Source organism: Lithobates pipiens, unplaced genomic scaffold (genome assembly GCF_037356315.1).
Source record: "Lithobates pipiens isolate NorthernLeopardFrog02 unplaced genomic scaffold, aLitPip1_a1.2 Scaffold_16, whole genome shotgun sequence".
In the NCBI taxonomy this organism is placed as follows: Eukaryota; Metazoa; Chordata; class Amphibia; order Anura; family Ranidae; genus Lithobates; species Lithobates pipiens.
In genome coordinates this window covers 405,471,750-405,490,432 of record NW_027507748.1, presented here as the reverse complement: position 1 = coordinate 405,490,432, position 18,683 = coordinate 405,471,750, and the positions used below count along the sequence as shown (strand labels likewise).

The 18,683-nt window shown below is 41.2% G+C and overlaps 1 protein-coding gene across 1 annotated transcript in view; it reads left to right on the top strand.

The window, feature by feature from the left end:
- Positions 1-12,526, top strand: part of RABEP1 (rabaptin, RAB GTPase binding effector protein 1) — a 106,454-nt gene extending 93,928 nt beyond the window's left edge. The window contains exons 16-18 of the mRNA XM_077482394.1: positions 1,621-1,719; positions 6,121-6,237; positions 9,367-12,526. Coding sequence (XP_077338520.1) covers positions 1,621-1,719; positions 6,121-6,237; positions 9,367-9,468 — 318 coding nt within the window. The 3' untranslated portion in view covers positions 9,469-12,526. The remainder of the gene's footprint in view (positions 1-1,620; positions 1,720-6,120; positions 6,238-9,366) is intronic.
- The last annotated feature ends 6,157 nt before the right edge of the window (positions 12,527-18,683 follow it).

Below are 18,683 nucleotides of genomic sequence, written 5' to 3'. Positions count from 1 at the left end.
TCAAATATTCCTCTTATTAACAGAAATGACTGCTAGCTATCGTCCACAATCTAGGCCTGTATTTATTTGATTTACAATTTATGTGAATGACATATGGCCTTGTGGTTAAGTCAACACAAATGGCTTCTTCAGGACAAAATGAGGACCAAGCCAAGCGATAAAATTTACTAAATAAAGAAAAGAGACACAGTGGGGTTCATTTACTAAAGGCAAATCCACTTTGCACTACAAGTGCACTTGGAAGTGCAGTCGCTTTAGAGCTGAGGGGGAGATCCTGAAATAAGGGCAAGCTCTGCTGATTTTATCATCCAATCATCTACAAGCAAAAATGCTGTTTTTTATTTTCCTTGCATGTCCCCCTCAGATCTACAGCGACTGCACTTCCAAGTGCACTTGTAGTGCAAATTGGATTTGCCTTTAGTAAATAAACCCCATTGTGTTCTGCCTGGACCATCATGAGTCAGCTGACTGTCCTGTCTATTCTTTTTCAGCATGCTCATGCTTTCTTTGGAAAGTTTCCTTGACTTTTTATTCAAAAATTGTAGTCTTTATTTTTACTAGAAGGGTCTCCATTTGATTTATATAAAGGCAAGGTTGTTTTTAGGCCCAGGATCTCTGTTTTTTTTTTTTTTTTTTTTTAAACTTTATCAAGTTTAGCACACAGGCAGGAGTAAGTAGGCTACTGAACATAATGATCTAGAATACCAGCCTGCAAATGCCAACACAGAAAATCATGTAATGGTCTCTGCTTTCAGTGAGGATATTACGTTACCGTTGTTGTGTCTGGCACTGTTCAGCCCAAGGAAACTATTTTACACCCGTTTCTTTGATTTCCTTTGTTTTGGTCTTTGTTGGACTGGTTCAATCGTTTTGTTTATGCATGCCCATCTCTGTTTGGATTGCTTCTGGTTGCTTATTAAGCTGTGACCCTCAATAGATGATAAAAAATAGGATTTTTGTACACTCCATAAAATCTTTTTCTTAGGGTCCATTGAGGGACATGGCGTCCTCCCCTCATATGCTGGACTGCTTTCTACAACTGAGCAGGTGTGGGGTAAGAGGGGTTAAAGTTTCTTGGGGATGACTTTCAGTTTTCTATGTATTTAGTATTAATTTATTTTTAAGGCATCAGTGTAACCCTTGGTTGCATATTATCAATAAGCAGTATAGCTCAATGGACTCACAATTCAGCTGTCCCTTTTGCCTAATTATCATAGCTCCATGACTGACCATGATTTTGCAGATTCTTGATTGCTAATGAGAGGCATCTCATTGGTTTGGTCGGTGAGGGAGCAATTCCATAGGAACACGTGAGTGGACGATCAGTGATGCTGTTGCTGCCGAGTTGCTGGCAGCAACAAAATCCTTTGTGTGATATGAGCCTTAGAGAGGATTGTTTCCCTGAAAAGGATATGTGTTATTGTAAAGCGTAAGATACTGCTACCTGCAGTTCTTTGAGGGGGAAAGTTTAGTAAGCAATTTGCTCAGTTAAAGTCCATCAGAGTGTTCATATTCATGCAGAAGCCCAGTCATGGCTGGCTTTGTTCAGTGCTTTTCAACCATACACTTGTGTGTATAGACTTATCACAGAGCTAAAAGCTGTTATTTCTGTCAATGCAGCTAGAGTCTACCTTACAAGAAAGGACAAAAGAACTTCAGAATATTCAAGAATTCAGAAATTCCTTGGAGGACCAACTTAGAAAAGAGACATCCGGCAAGGTAAGTGCAGCATATTTCTATGACTTAAAATGTATGACCACAAAAAAAATGATCATAGTGTGTTTTGAGAAAATGCAAAAAAATGGCTTCTTGACCCCAACCAACTTTGTATACTTTAAAACTGGCTGTTAGGGGCAGCTGTTCTGACTTCGCCATTAAATGCTAGGCTCCATCAATACCCGAACCAAACTTTTACAATTTGATAGTGTTTTATAACAAATATAATGACCACACAGTATAAAGCACCCAATAAGTCCTTCCATAGAGATGCATTGTCGTTAAAATTAGAGCAGATCTGCCAGATTTCATGTCGTTTTCCCGTTCGTATAGGTTCATGACAAAGCTTTTAAGACAATACAGAGAAAAAGGAAAGCGCATACGTCTAGCACAGTGCGGAATCAAAAGGGGCACTCATATTTTATATTGCACAATCACACCTTGTAAATATCCATGCTGGGAGGAAGGAAATGGATTACTGTCACTGGAGTAGCCATGCAGCAAAGAGTGCCTCTCTTTTAAGTCAGAGCTACTGCGATCTGGCAAGATGGTGTCAGCTTGCAACTCTCAAAAGCTGTCTTGCTGGAATCCTGCTCCTCGCTTGCCAGCAGGTGCAGAGTATGCACACTGTCCCACTCCTCTATGCAGGGTGCTGTTGTATGCTTGGAATGGTTCCCAGGGCAACGCGTTTTGGGTATTTGTCCATTTGAAGAGTCCATTTGTATTTATGGGTTAGTCCCATGTTATAACAAATAGGGTTTTCCCAGGATGAATAATTTATCCTTGTGATCTGCAGGAGTCAACATTTACTTGACTGTGCCTATAACAACATTTAGTGTTCAAAGCTGAACTTTTTTTGAGCACACAGCACCTTCTAATTTAAGAATAACATACTGTATGTCCTGGTTACTGTACAGATCTCCCCTTTTGTGATGCCAGATGCTGTACTCTGTAGGGGTCTTCTGGTCCTCAGGGATGAGAAGCAGCAGTTGTGACCGCGAAGGATCCCGTTATTTGCTCTCCCCTAATTTTATTTGCAAAACTCCATTTATACTTTTCAGTCTTTTTTCCTGTCACGTAGCTACGCTTCATCTTTGCACTTACTATAAAATTATTTTCTTGGACTTCACTGAGGGATACAGTGGCATTATGAAAGATATAGGCTGTAAGGAACTTGTGGTCCTCCAAGAACTCCAGGAAATGGATTTACATTTAATTAAAAAAATCTCATTTTCTTTCTTATGCATTCACTGAGGGACACAGGCAGGGCAGACAACAGAAATTTTTGGGGCCCTTACACAGCTTTAAGCCGGGGCCCCAACCCCCACACACCTGTATATATGTCACCCCCACACGCACACACACGCACACCTGTATATATTATATATCAGCCCCTCACATACACACACTGCTGTGTTTTGGCCTAGGCTGAATAATGGACCTCGCACAGCCACCCGGGACCTCACAGCCACCAGGGACCCTGCACAAGGACCCCGCACAGCCACCAGGGGCCCCGAATAGCCATTTGAGAAGGAAGGGGTGGAACAATTTTAGATGGAGTGGGGCAACTGATTTTAGTCTTGCCTGGGGCAGCACAACATCAAAATACACCACTGTATACACAAATCTGTACACACAAAAGGCTCTGCAGCCCCCCTCCCTTTCCTTCACAGCTCCTACTTGTAAATAAGGTCTTCCTACCTAGTCCCAGGTCGTTTTCATAAAGCTGACATGTTGCTGAGACGCTCAATACAGATCACACGAACAGTGAACATACACATAGTAGCCAGAGGTGGCAGTAAAGAGCTTGATGTCGGTGCTCAGTGTCAGTGACGCAAGAACAGCAGAAACTGGGAAATCATTTGTGTAATGCACAGCATGGCTCCCCTCCACCCACCTGTCCTGCCTTCTTCTGGCCCGGGCGGGCTTCTCTGGCCCCTTACCCTTGTGATGGCTGTACCCCCCTGATGGCGGCCCTGGACACATGAATTCACAAACTGTTGGGACATCCAAAACCAGTCAAACTGAGGGCTGTGCAACAGCAACAAAATACTAACAGACTCACAAAAAACGGAGCTAGTAAAACTTGGAGAACATGTGCACAAAAGACCTGGCAAATCTACAAAACGGTCTGATGCTTAAAAACCCAACAAACATTTAGACCTAGTGAAGTGCTCTTTGACCAGAAAGGGCTGAACCTGATCATTAAGGCCATAGGCTTGGGTGACATCTGTCTGAGCCACTGAGAAATGGTTAAACAAAAAGCCAGTTACTCTTTACTGACAAAGATAAAATCAATCTTTTTTTAATGGAAGCAGTGGCTGCTAGGTAGAAAAACTCAATACAAACTACTTCCAGGCATTTTAGAATAATCTCCTTTTGATAACTTGAAGCCGGACAGTCGGACAAAAGAACCTTTGGTCAAGGTAAAAGGCAAAAACCACTTTATCCCTGTGCAAGACCAGAATGTATTCTTTAGGGGATAAAGCCACCAGCTTAGATACTCTCCTTGTAGAGATGGTGACAACAAGAAATGCAATCTTGAAAATATCAGGGATATGCCCCTTTCCACTGTTAGGTACAAAAGGCATTCTTTTAGGTGCTAAAAGAATCAAGTTCAGATATCACGCTACGTCACTTCAACTGATAATTTGCACGGTTGTGTGACGCTATACCCAAAAAAAAATGTACTTTTTTTTTCCCCCCACAAATAGAGTTCTTCTGGTGGTATTTGATCACCTCTGCGGTTTTTATTTTTTTCGCTATAAACAAAAAAAGACCGCCAATTTGGGAAAAAATTTTTTTTTTACTTTCTACTATTATACATATCCAAAAAAAATGTAAAGAAACAAATCTCCATGAATTTATGCTAATATGTATTCTGCTACATATTTTTGGTAAAAGAAATCCCAATATATTGATTAAGTTATAGCGTCTATAAACTACGGGATAGATTTAGGGACTTTTATTTATTTACTGGTAATGGTGGCGATCTGCAATTTTAATTAAAAAAAAAAAAAAATTTGTGGGATTGCGACGGACAAATCTGACATTAAGTGACACTTTTTGGGGACCAGTGACACCAATACAGTGATCTGTGCTTAAAGGAAAAATGTACTGGTTACTGTAGAAATTCCACTGGCAGGGAAGGGGTTAACACTAGGGGGTGATCAAGGGGTTAAATGTGTTCCCTGGGAGGTGTTTCTAACTGGGGGGGGGATTCACTGGAGGAAAAAGAGCTTGTTATTCAGCTTAGCTGAAACACAATCTCTCACTCCGTCTCTTCTGTGAACGTTTGGCTGGACGCGGTGGCTGCCAGATCCACTTATTGGCTCCAGCTCTGTCCAGTTACAACGGGAGCAGTGCGAGTATGCCCCCTGAATCGCATGCACAAAATCACGTAAACAGGTACGTGATTTTATGCACCCGGGCCACCCTGCCGCAGTAAATGTACGTGGGGCAGTGCAGAAGTGGTTAAGGCAAAATGTTAATCCAGGCATATTTATGGAAAAGCCACTATTCATCCCATGGAGACCTTTCCCCCAGGTCCAGACGCTGCAAGCTAAGGTAGTCTGCCTGCCAATTTCCCATGCCTGTGATGTTCATTGCGAACAAAGCTGTAATGTGAAATTCTGCCCAGGACAGGATCTTTTCTATTTGCTGCTGCAAGACCAGCACACTGACATATTAACATGTATGGTATATACAAAATTATGTATGCAATTTGAATTGCAATCTCTAAATATGAATTGTGATCGTCCAAATTAAAGTAGAAAAACAAGTCCAACATCCAAGATATTTAATGTGGATCATGATAGGTGATAATCCTCTGACTTCAACTAAAAAGCCTCTTACTGAACACTGCAACCTCTTCATCAAAGGAGGTTAAAAGACACCGAGTTTTCCTGGCCCATGAATACTTTGTGACTAGCTTGCCAGTTTGCATGATTATTTGCTGCTGTGTTCATCTATGACTATTTGCTTGCAAAGGGGCTGCTTGTTGCTGCTTCTATGTTTTCTTTATCAGCTGGGTCATTTTATTTGTGCTTTGCTTGCACTCCTATTTGTACTAATCCCGCACAATGGATTAGCTTGCTCAGCTCACATGGAAAAGAGGGATTATTACTAATGGACTGTTATACATATATAGGTCCTGTGTAGGCAAGGTCATATAGTGATTGTTTTAAAAAAATAAAAATAAAATCTTTCTCCTTAGTCAACTCCTGTTTCATTTTGAATGCCTTGCTAAAAGTATGGTGGGTTTTTTGGTACTTTTCTTACCTGTTATTTTGCAAATTCTGTACTTTTGTTGCATTGGCAGGAAAAATACTTTGATATGAAACTATTGTCTGGCTGTAATGTTAGATGTATTTGTGAACACTAACACTAAAGCTCTATTTTCAGACTAGCCTGGAACAGCTTTTATTTGAAGAAAAGAACAAGGCACAGAGACTGCAGACCGAGTTGGATGTCAGCGAGCAAGTGCAGAGAGATTTTGTGAAGTTATCCCAAACGTTGCAGGTGAATCGAATGTCTATGATAAAGTGTGGTTCATTTTTATCGACTAATAAAAGATGTGAAACTCAAAGTAGCATGAGCCAATCAAAGGTCAGACCACAATCCAACTGAAAAGCATTGACAAACCTTTAAAAGAGTAACGGTCCCCCTCCAGCCTGACATAACTAGATCAATAGATTATTTGTACCAAAGATGGGCTAAAATAACAGTAATTTCAGCCGAAGGTTAAGTTGGTCAATATTGCAGTAGTACAGTTGTGGGTTGAATGAGGCTGGCCATCAGGCTGAGAAAGTACTATGGTACTGTATTGAAGATGAATATTGCAGCAAATTATTTTTTTATTTTATATTTTAAAGAGCTATTCATTTTTCTTATTTTTGGCTGGAGTTCTGCTTTAAAGACTTCTGCTTTGGAAATATAGTAGCAGTCATTGCTGACCTTCCATTCTGGAAATGCAAGTTGTGTTGATTCAGTGGTTTTAGTCGTTGAAGTTACAGACCCCCCCCAAAGACATGCACAGATTATTATTATACAGGATTTATATACTGTAGCACCAACATTTTGTGCAGTACTTTACAATGATGTAGAGTTATGGATTTCTTAAATTAGCATTTTTGTTTTTGTGTCCGTTTCTTAATAAGCACTGAAGCCAAAAACCGCCAAGCAGATAGAATTCCCAGGAGGTTGTCAACAATGGCAGCTTCTGTATGTCTCCTTTGTGCATGTGTGCTGCTAGTATAGCCGCTTGCCGACCAGCCACCATCATTATATTGTGGCAGGTCAGCGCAATCCCGCGAACCTTTGTAGCTATACGTCGGTCTCTTTAAGCGGGATAGCAGGCGCGTGCACCCGCTGCATCGCAGTAGTGCTGATGCTCGTGACAGGCGGTTGCGATGACCACTGCCCGCGAGCGATTGCGGGCACTAGAGGCAGAACAGGGACATGTGCGTTCTGTGAGAAGAGAGACAGATCGTAAGCTCCTAATAACTAGGAATCACAATCTGTCATTTCCTCTAGGTCAGTCCCTTCCCCCTACAGTTAGAAACACACAATAGGGAACAGGATTAACCCTTTGATCGCCCCCTAGTGTTAACCCCCTCCCTGCCAGTGACATTTTTACAGTATTTTTAGTTTTATACAGCACTGATCGCTGTATAAATGCCAATGGTCCCAAAAATGTGTCATGTGTCCACCATAATGTCGCAGTCCTGATAATCGCAGATCGCCGTCATTGCTAGTAAAAAAAAAAAAAAAATGCTATAAATTTATCCCCTATTTTGTAGACGCTATAACTTTTGCGCAAACCAATCAATATACACTTATTGCAATTTTTTTTTTTTTTTTACCAAAAATATGTAGAAGAATACATATCGGACTAAACTGAGAAAAAAATCTTTTTTTTTTTTTTTTTTTAAGGGGGGGGATATTTATTATAGAAAAATGTACAAAATATTGTCTTTATTTTTTTTTCAAAATTGTCACTTTTTTATTTGTTTATAGCGCAAAAAATTAAAAAAACGCAGAGATGATAAAATACCACCAAAAGAAAGCTCTGTTTGTGTGAAAAATGTTGTGTGGGTGCAGCGCCACATGACTGCGCAATTGTCAGTTAATCACTTGAAGGCCAGGCCCCTTGTTCAGACTCGGTGTTTACAAATTAAAAACAAGTTTTTTTGCTAGAAAATTACTTAGAACCCCCAAACATACATTTTTTTTTTTTCAAACACCCTAGAGAATAAAATGGCGGTCATTGCAATACTTTTTGTCACACCGTATTTGCTACAAGTTGCATGTTTTTTGCGTTACAGAGGTCGTCTAGGGCGAGAATTATTGCTCTCACTCTAACGATCACAGCGATACCTCACATATGTGGTTTGACCACCGTTTTCATATGCGGGTGCTACTCACGTATGCATTCGCTTCTGTGTGCAAGCTCGCCGGGACAGAGCACTTAAAACAAATAAGAAAACATTTTTTTTTATTTTATTTTTTTTGATTTAGTTTTAACTAAAAAAAAAAAGAGTCACTTTTATTCCTATTACAAGGAATGTAAACATCCCATGTAATAGAAAAAAAAGAAAAAAGCAGGTCCTCTTAAATATGAGATCTGGGGTCAAAAAAACCTCAGATCTCATATTTGGACTTAAATGAAAAAAAAAAAAAGTTGTCATTTGAAAAAATGACAACGGAATAATGGCCCTTTAAAACGTATGGGCGAAAGTGACGTTTTGACATCGCTTCTGCGCTGCTATGGTATGGAGACGGGTGGGGGCCATCTTAGCCTCACTCGTCTCCATACCGAGCCACGGAAAGGTCCCGATTGCCTCCACCGCAGCCAACGGCTCAGGTAAGCGGCGGAAAGGAGGGTGGCCCCTCTCCCGCCACCGGTAACGGTGATCTTGCAGCGAATCCGCTGCAGGGACCACCATTATCGTAAAGAGAACTGCCGGTTCCAAAAATGGATGCCCCGATTGTGGCAGCAGCTGCTGCCGGTACCGAGATATCCATCTTCAAAGTGCCAACGTATATGTACAGGAGGCGGTCAGCAAGTGGTTAAAGCGACACAGTGCTGAATCGCAAAAAATGGCCCGGTCATTCAGCAGCCAAATCTTCCAGGGGCTGAAGTGTGTAGTATAGATTTTTGCCTGATAATAATCTCTGCAGTGCTTTGCAACCTTCTTGTCACAGGCACAATTTCACTTTACATGTAGTCACTTACTGACTTTTACACCGAATCCAACTTTGAAATTGTGCAACTTCCCACATGTCAGTGCGACTTCAGGTGCAACTTGCCTGACATCTGTGTGACTTCATGTGCAGGTGTCTGTGTAATACAAGTCGCACCTGAAATCGGCATAAATGGTGCAGAAACGTATTTTTCAAATTGGTGCAGTACCCCTATTTCAACAGTTCCATTGCCGACAATAGGGTGCAACTTGCCATAGGATTTGAACCTGTCAAATCCTATGCCAAGTTGTACCAATGTGAATGGGGGTTTAGGGCTAACATTGAGTCAGCCCATGTAATTGTTATTTTTTTGTTGTCCTACATGTCCAGTTGCCTTTTACATGTTCCTGTTGTGCAGTCAGACTGTCGCATTTAACCATTTTTTTGGTCGCTGGTTCCTTTCAGGTGCAGCTGGAGCGCATTCGGCAGACTGAGTCTTTGGAGGTCATCCGAGCCATTCTAAATGACACAAAACTGACAGACATTAATCAGCTACCTGAAACATGACCTCTCCGTATCACAAGGATCTGAAGCTACAACCGAGTTTTTATTTTTAAAACTCATCTTTCTAGTAACATTAATTATTATTTAACTCTTCTCCCAGATGAGGGGATGTGGTATGTGAAATGAGAGCACTGTATAAGGGAATAAATCAATGCAGGTTGGAGTCTTGAGAGCAAGGAGGCCAGGAACCTTTCCAGTGGCAACACTAATGAAACAAGTCGCTTTGTCTGACTAAACAGAGCTGTCTCTCCATTAATAAAAAGTCTGTTGTTTTGTCTCTCATCTTATTTTTGGGAAAGCAAAAAACTAAATAAAATGCTTTGTAAGTATACTAAGCATATGCAACAGCATGATAGCTGCAGGCTACAGCCTTCTTAACCGTCCAGTTTGGCTCGTAAGCTGTTTTTTTTTTGTAAGTGTAGTGACGGCCCGCTGTGTCTTTGGCAAGGCAGGTTATGTTTACAAATGAAACTTTTGCTGGTGAATGACACAACACTCTTTCAGTGCAATAATCCTGCTCTGATATCGAAAGGACTTACTTGTAATGGGAATTTGGGGATTTTTTTTTTTTTTTTTAAGTACACCCCAAAGGCAATCAAAAGGCAGCAGACACTGTTTGATGGACCCCAATATTTGTTTCAGCAGCATACAATTCTAACATATAAAATAGAAGGACACATATTAAAAGGTTAGTCTGTAGAGTCCATTGACAAGAAATTTGGCACTCAAATCCCAGTTTTGCAGTTTAACAATAAAATGCAGTGAATCCCACCATATTTATTGTTAGACATGAGATCTTTAAGCACAGAATATTAGCAATACCCTTTGCTGTATGTACACTCTGTGTTAAAGCATTTAAACCAGAAAAAGAGTAGTGATGTCATCTGTTTAATTGTGCAGTAATATTTTAGTTCTGTAAATTGCAGCATGTATAGGCAGCAGCAGTTCTCTGTGGCATGTCCATATTTGTTTTTGTAGAGCCTATATATAGTAAATACTTACCAGACAACATCTTGCATTAGTCTGCATGATCAGTTTATGAAAGTTCATGTATTGCAGATGGCCCCCCTGCAGTTTGACATGTAGCAAGTCACAGGCCCATATGCTGCTGTTTGGTTACCTTATAGATTGCATCTGGTCAACTTGCTGAATGACTGATCATTCGGTAGCTGCATTCAACGTTTTACAGTTCTGTGGACTGTTCAGCACATAGAGCCATTTGCATTCAGATTTTCTTTCAAACATATTCATTTGAATTTTCTTTTTAGTAGCTAACATTATGCAAGGGATCAAATACCACAAAATGTCTACAACATGATGATTTTAGAAAATTTAGATCAGTCCTTTCTATTTGGTGTATAGTTCATATGTATCCCATTGATACTGTGCATTTATGTTGTATTCCCTACAGAATCTGAAGAAGGGAATGATAGAGAGGGATAACTTTGTGATTGGAAAATACTGTTGCACCCAATTCTAGCTACTGATCAGGCTAAAGACAGTCATAGACTTCAGACTGCAGTCAGTTATCGGGAAACAATGGCGTTGGTTTAGAGGAGTAGAAGTTGTTCACTTAAGCTGGCCATACATGGTGTAAATTTTCTTTCCTGCAACCACAGGTTGCAGGAAAGAGAAATTTGCTCAATTCCCCCCATCGACACAGACATTGATATGAGAATTAGGTTTCCTTCTGCCGAGCCATTGCATTCTCCTGGCGGGGGAAGCTGTTCCCACGGGGAGAAGACTGTGATTATTGCTAGTGGCTATACCAGCTGTTAGCGATAATCATAAGTAAAATCCGGCAGGCTGGTTGTACCCATGTTGATCGATCAACTTGGTACATTTAGCCTACCCATACATGAACAAAGATTCACTAACTTCTACTTTGTAACGGCCTATTTCCTTTAGGAAATCGCAGATCCAATTCAAACTTTGTTTCTTGCTAAGATCTTAATCTCGCAACTCTGCTTATTTAGAAGATGGACACCCAAAATCTATACATAACTTAAATGGTTTGTAAAGTAGCCAAATCATGTAGCTTTTCTTAACGGTTGAAAGATGAATATGTCAGTGGGCTGCATAAAGATTAAATACATGCAGTATATGTTTTCTAGGACCAAATACCTATGCTCTAAGTAACTGGCTAATGTTTAAGATGCCGATTTGAAGTAAACTAAATATCCACATAACTGTTTTCTGGACAGAATTGTAACCCCCCCCCCCCCTTTTTTTTTTTTTTTTTAAACCATAATTTTTGTCATTTGAAATATAGGCTTTGGTATTCTGGTTTCTGTGAATGAAACTCAGTGTGCAGTTTATTTTACTAAGGATCAATTTTGGTAACTTAATTTTTTTCAACTACAAAATATTTGACAAATATTTAAGCTGTTCTAAAATTGAATTTTTTCCCTCAATCTAATTCTTAGTTTAGAGAAAGGTTTGCTCCCCTACTAAGTCTTTACTGCTGTCTATGACCTCAGGGAGAATATTCCCTACTTTTGGTTCTATTGTCAGGGCATTTTCCAAAGTCGAATTTCTCAGTATATTACTTTGGATATCCAATAGGGGAAGTTAAAATGGGTATCTTTTACCTTTTTATGCTTTATTTCTTTAGGAGCACATAATACCAGATTATTTTAATTTTATGTACTGGTGCTTGATTTTCAGATAAACAGAAGGCATGTCTAAAACTGCTTAAGGTGGCATTTAGGTAAGGACTGCGTTTTGGGACACCGGTGGGGGGGGGGGGGGGTGATTGCCACACAGGTAGTATAGGTTAATGCACCAGAGATTTTTCATCTTGTTAGAAAATCTCTGAAGCATTGTGCAGGTAGCTGAACATTACTGAAAAGGTACCAGAACATTTCATTCACTTTGCCTGGTTACAGTATAATGAAGTATGCAGTTCTTTGTAAAATACAAGATTGGAATGACTGCTGACATCAACAATCTCCATGGCAGGTTTCTGCTGATAAAGTAGTATCTTCCTAACCCAATGAAAAATACTGCATAAATGTCCTCAAAGTAAAGTGTTTGACAATTAAAAAGCTGCTGAAGTGTCTCTTCTTTACTGTCTTTGTAATTTTGAGTGGAGTTACTGCAGAGTCTGGTTGAGTGAAATTCGCAACTGGAAAACCAGGAATTGTGTTGCTTGATTTTACATTTGTTATTTTAACGGATAAGGCAATACGTCATGCTACCTAACATAAAATAAAGGTCCCATATTGACACAAAATACAGAATCTTTCTCATAGTTTTTCCTTACTCTGAAATGTTAGTAATATTTGCTGTACGCTGCACAATTTCGGGTGGTTTTAAATTAAATTTTGTATGATTTTTGGGGACTGTTGAAACACAATTCCCCCATGCGCTTTGCATGTGGCATAGGTAGTGATTTTAAACAGTTAATGTAAACCTGTGCAACCCAACCTTAGCATGTGATCTAAACAAAAGCTTGAAGTAGAATTCCAACCAATCCTTTTCTTATTAGCTTCAAAGTGGGAAAGGGTTAAAAGACTTTTGCTAGGTTTAATTAGGGTCTTTGTCCCTATCGGGGAGATTTCTCTTCGCTTTCTGTAATAGACAAAACAGAGAGGAATCCGGTAAAAGAGGACATCCCCTCAATTCCTAATTCCAATTCTGGCTGCAACTGTAATTTCAGATTTCCCTTTACTTTCTGTCACAGTCACCATGACCAGTCGCAACGGAGACCTTAAGCAGGTTGTAAAAATAGTTTGCTGCGCTTAGGTTTTCTTTGAGCCTGGGCCTGACCCTGTGATTTTTCTCTGGAATCTGACGGAAGCCGTCGCCGCTGTCTAGAGGCAGATGCGCTTGGCGCAGGAGAGAGAGTCCGTTTAAATGAAGGACGTTTTATACTTTCTTTTGACTGGCAAGAGAGTACTTTTTCTACTGGAAATTGTCTGGATGTATTTATCCAAATCATCGCCAAATAGTCGCTCCCCATGAAATGGGAAACTTGACAGTAGGTTTTTGCAGGGTGATATGGCAGACCAACCCTTTAGCCAAAGGGTCCCACACATGTCTACTAGCACAAGTGCAAGGCGAGACGTCTGGTGAATAGAAACCTTTATAACATTTATGGCAAAACATAATGCTTTTGGTAAATCGGCCAACTCACTGGCCTATTGTGCAGGGAGCTCGTCAAGGGCCTCTGTGAACTGGTCTTTTAAGGACTGACAGGTGCCTATAGCTGCAATTGTAGGCTGAGCAACAGTACCTGCTAAAGAAAAGGAGGATTTTAACAGGAATTCCAACTTTTTATCATTTGGATCCTTTAGCATTTGTGCATTGTCTACTGGACACGTTAAACGTTTATTCACACTGGAAATCACAGCATCTACTGCTGGAACTTTCCATTTTTTAGTGAATTTTTTCTCCACAGGATAGAGAACTGAAAATCTCTTTGGAGGGAGAAAATTATTATACGGATGATCCCATTCAGTATCAATAAGCTTCTTTAGTAATGTGGGGACTGGAAACGCATAAACTGGTTGTGACAGTTTCAAGGAACCCAAAGAAGAAACCAGACTTTCAGCTGACTCTGTTAGGGGTAGCATGAAAGTGGAGCGACCATGTCCGTAAGGATTTGTACCTTAGATTGTGAAGCTGAAACTTCAACTGTTTCTTCTGCAGAGGCATAATCTGTTTGTTTTTCCTGATAATTTGAGGGTAATACCTCATCCTGTCCCCACTGTTCCCCTGGGGGTTTGGAGTGGGATCTAGCACGCTTCTTATGCCCTTTAATGGAGGATGCGATTAAAGCCGCTAATCTTCTAAGCCCTGCAGGGCAGAGGAAAATGCATCTTCAGTCACGTATACAGGGGCTGAAGTGTGAGAAGCAGTTGCACCACTAATTGCTTCCAATGACTCACCCTGGCTTGCCATGTCAAGTATCTCCGGAGAGGGTGACAATGTGGAGGCATGTCTGGGGTTCCCAGCACCTGGGGGTGGTTTTGCTGCCTTAGTAGTAAGCCTTGAAGCCATAGTGCAAAGCACAAAAAGCAAACATACTCTAAGACAGTGTTTCTCAACTCCAGTCCTCAAGGCGTCCCAACAGGTCATGTCTTCAGGATTTCCCTCGGATGAAAGGGCTTTGGTAATTACTAAGGCAGTGAAACTGATAAAATCACCTGTGCAAAATAATGGAGAGCCTGAAAACATGACCTGTTGGTGCACCTTGAGGGCTGGAGTTGAGAAACACTGCTCTAAACTGTTCTGTTTATTTGAACAAAAGTAGGAAAAACAGTGGTAGCATAGAATGATCTAATGCTAAACAATGTGTTTTTTTTTTTTTTCCTATACTGCAAATGCCTGTATAAACCCTTCACGTGCACCAGCGCTTCTGTGCCCTGTGGCAGCCTTCGTTCAGCTGCTCTGATAGACCCCATCCATTTTCCCAGAGTATCAGCTTTAAGCTTTTTCAGGTGTGAACCTGATAGTCTATGTGCCACGTCCTTTCCTAAGCTTTAGCAAGAGTCACCTCAGAGGGGTGGCGGGAAAGGGGATTTACACAGCCGTTTTATCAGCTTTTCAGATTTATTCTTGTTTAAACATAACATGTATCCCTATCCACTCGGTTTCCCCATTTAGGGGGAGAGGAGACCCCCCCCTCCAGCTGCTGATATAGACTCTGTATTAGCACAGTCTTAAACAGGTTCTATACACTATTACTCCCTCTAGAGGAGTTTTTAAGGTATTTTACAATATAATTGAAAGAGAAGTCATAGGTGGACTTTGCAGTTCCTATGTTTTCATTTTTACCTTTTCCTCGCTGCAGGATACTGCTGTAAACACAGATCCAAACTTCACCCATCACGACAGGCAGCGTGGTTAAACCTTCAAAGACTGGGGCCCTTTTAATAGGGGTTCCACTCCTTTGGACCATGTATAGCACCCCTCAGGACAGCTTTAGGTAATGTAGCAAGACCAAAAAGAGTCCTGGTTCCTAGGGTCCAGCCCTCAAAGAGGAGCATTGCAGGCAAAACCTTGTTCTTCAATGCGAGGCACGGGTACCATCCTGGAGCCGCAGTAGCGGGATGGATCCGGTTGTGGAGGCTTTTTAAATGCAGCATGGATCCCTCCTGGCGCTCCATGGAGCAAAGCTTCACTTGTGCCAACACCTTTAGACACTGGTGAAAAAACTGAGGTATTCCTGGAAGGAGGAGGGGGTTATATAGGGGAGTCAACTTCCTGTATTTGGTGTGCCAGTGTCAACACCTGAAGGTAGCTATAACCCACTAAGTAAATACTTAAGGCTCTGTGTGCTATGATGTATGATAAAGAAAATTCCACTCACATTTATAAGGGCCTTTATAGTCTTGTACCTATAGTAAAAACACCACAATAAGTCAATTTGATTTAGAGCTATATAGTAAGATTATATTAAATTATACACTTAGCTGAAGTTTAGGTGTGAATTTAGTTTACATTAATCCAGCTTGGCCCAATATGCTGTAAATATAAATATCTCATACCTGACCGATCCCTGTGCAAACTGCAAGTCTCAGTAGTAGTTGCCTCTACTACAGTGATAGGAGAAGTCTTCCAGGTTCAGTTCTGAGCATCTGCAATTCTGCATAGTAACCTCAGATGGTAATTTCCTTGGGAGTGCTGCAATTCAGAATCTTGTAATTTTTTTTTAATTTTTTTTTTTTTGTGAATACAGAGCATTCTCTGATTGGACCAGGTGGAGATTGTGATATTTAGCACCCTGCCTTTCCACCACCTATGAGATAAGCTTGTTATGTAATTTTGCTGCCTAGAGGATTGGACATAGGTAGACTCTCCTACTACTACCATGCTTCAGTTTTTTTTTTTGCTGCTCCTGTTTTGCAAAAGACTCGCCAGGAATTTCTGGTCCATTCCTACCACCCCCCTATAGTGACTCTGGTTACCACCAGCCATGGCTCATCAGCCTCTGGTTGCCTGGGTTTATGAGTATACCTAGACAGAGCAGTCAGTCCTGCTGCTACGTTTCCTTTTTAATTTTATATCAAATGATTTTTTTTATTTTTTTTATTAAAGGCTTTGTAGATTTACAAAAACATACAAAAGGCAGCAGTTTTACATGCCTATAGTACAGTAGCAGTGAAGCATCCACTATCCGAGCAGACATATACCGAAAAATACAAAAAAAAAAAAATGTAAAGGGACATGTAAAATATAAATATTTTAAGCTGGCATTCAAAAAGTAAATGGGGTGCTACTCTCTCCCTGCCACTCAAGTGGGAGAAAGGGGGAGCAATAAAACGTTGTCATAAGTTTAACAAAAGTGCTTATTTAACCACTTAACAACCGGCCCATAGCCGAATGACGACTACAGCGTGGTTGCTTAACTCTGGGAGGACATCCTATGATGTCCTCCCAGAATTCTGCTCTTGCGCGCCCCCCTGGGGCGTGCACTCAAGAGCATCCGTGACCGCCAGGTCCACAGGACCCTGTGCATCACGGTAAACGGCTGCTCATCACGGCCGCTTACCGCGTGATCGCCACGTCAAAAATGACGGAGCGATCACTTGTAAACAAACCGGCGTCATGTGGACTAGATCTGTAGTGTCCACAGTGCTGTTCACCGACAATTAACCCCGCAATGCCCTGCCAATACTCTGCAATACCCAGCAATGCCCTGCCAATACTCTGCAGTACCTAGCCAATACCCAGCCATACTTGGTGATACCCTGCAATACCCAGCCATACTCAGTGATACTCTGCAATACCCGGCCATGCTCAGCCATACTTGGTGATACCCAGTCATGCTCGGCCATGCTCAGCCATTCTCGGCTGTACTCAGCCTCTGTGGCCAGGCTGTGGAAGTCTCACACATGTGGTATCACCGTACTCAGGAGGAGTAGGAGAATCTATTTTGGGGTGTCATTTTTGGTATGTACATGCTATGTGTTAGAAATATTGTATAAATGGACAACTTTGTGTTAAAAAAAAAAAAAAAAAAGCATTTTAACCACTTCCCGCCTGCCGGCCGTCATATGACGTACTTGACTTTGTGCGGGGATATCTGAATGATGCCTGTAGCCACAAGCATCATTCAGATATCGGCTTTTTCATCCGGCAATTCCCTACACCATAAGAATGATCATAGCGGCTGTTCCATTGCTTGATCATTCTTACGGGAGGTGAGAGAGGACATCTCCTCCCCCCCCCCGCCGCCCTCCGGTGCTTCTACTGACTCGCCAATACGATCGAAGCCCACATATGAAAACGGTGTTCAAACCACATGTGAGGTATCGCTGCGAACGTTAGAGCGAGAGCAATAATTTTGGCCTAACGCCGTGTACACACGACCGGACTTAGGTCTGACAGACTTTCGACGGAGTTCTGACAGAGTTTCCGAATGAACGGACTTGGCCACACACAATCACACCAAAGTCCAACGGATTCGAATGTGATGACGTACGACTGGACTAGAATAAGGAAGTTCATAGCCAGTAGCCAATAGCTGCCCTCGTATCGGTTTTTGTCCGTCGGACTAGCATACACACGAGCGGATTTCTCGGTAGGAACTGGGTCCGGCGGAGTTCTGGCGGAAAAATTTGAAACATGTTCCATTTCTAAAGTCTGTCAGACTTTTGCAAATCAAAAGTCCGCTGCAGCCCACACACGATCGAATGGTCTGCCGGAATCATTCCGTCGGACTTTTGATGTTGAAAAGTCTGGTCGTGTGTACGTGGCATTAGACCTCCTCTGTAACTCAAAACCTGTAACCAGTAAAAAAATGTTAAAGCGTCGCCTATGGGGATTTTTAAGTAGTGACGGTTGGCGCCATTCCACGAGCGTGTGCAATTTTGAAGGGTGACATGTTGGGTATCTATTTACTCAGCGTAACTTCATCTTTCACATTATGCAAAACCATTGTGCTAACGTTACTGTTTTGTTTTTTTAAAGCAAAAAACTGTTTTTGTTTTTTTCAAAAAAAAAAAAAGCATTTGAAAAATTGCTGCGCAAATACCGTGCGAGATAAAAAGTTGCAACGACCACCATTGTATTCTCTAGGGTCTTTGCTAAAAAAAACAACCCATATATTATGTTTTTATAATTTTCTAGCAAATAAATGATGATTTTTACATGTAGGAGAGAAATGTCAGAATTGGCCCCGGTGCTCCAGAATACAGATGGCGCTCCCTGCATGTTGGACCTCTGTATGTGGCCACGCTGTGTAAAAGTCTCACACATGTTATTGCCAT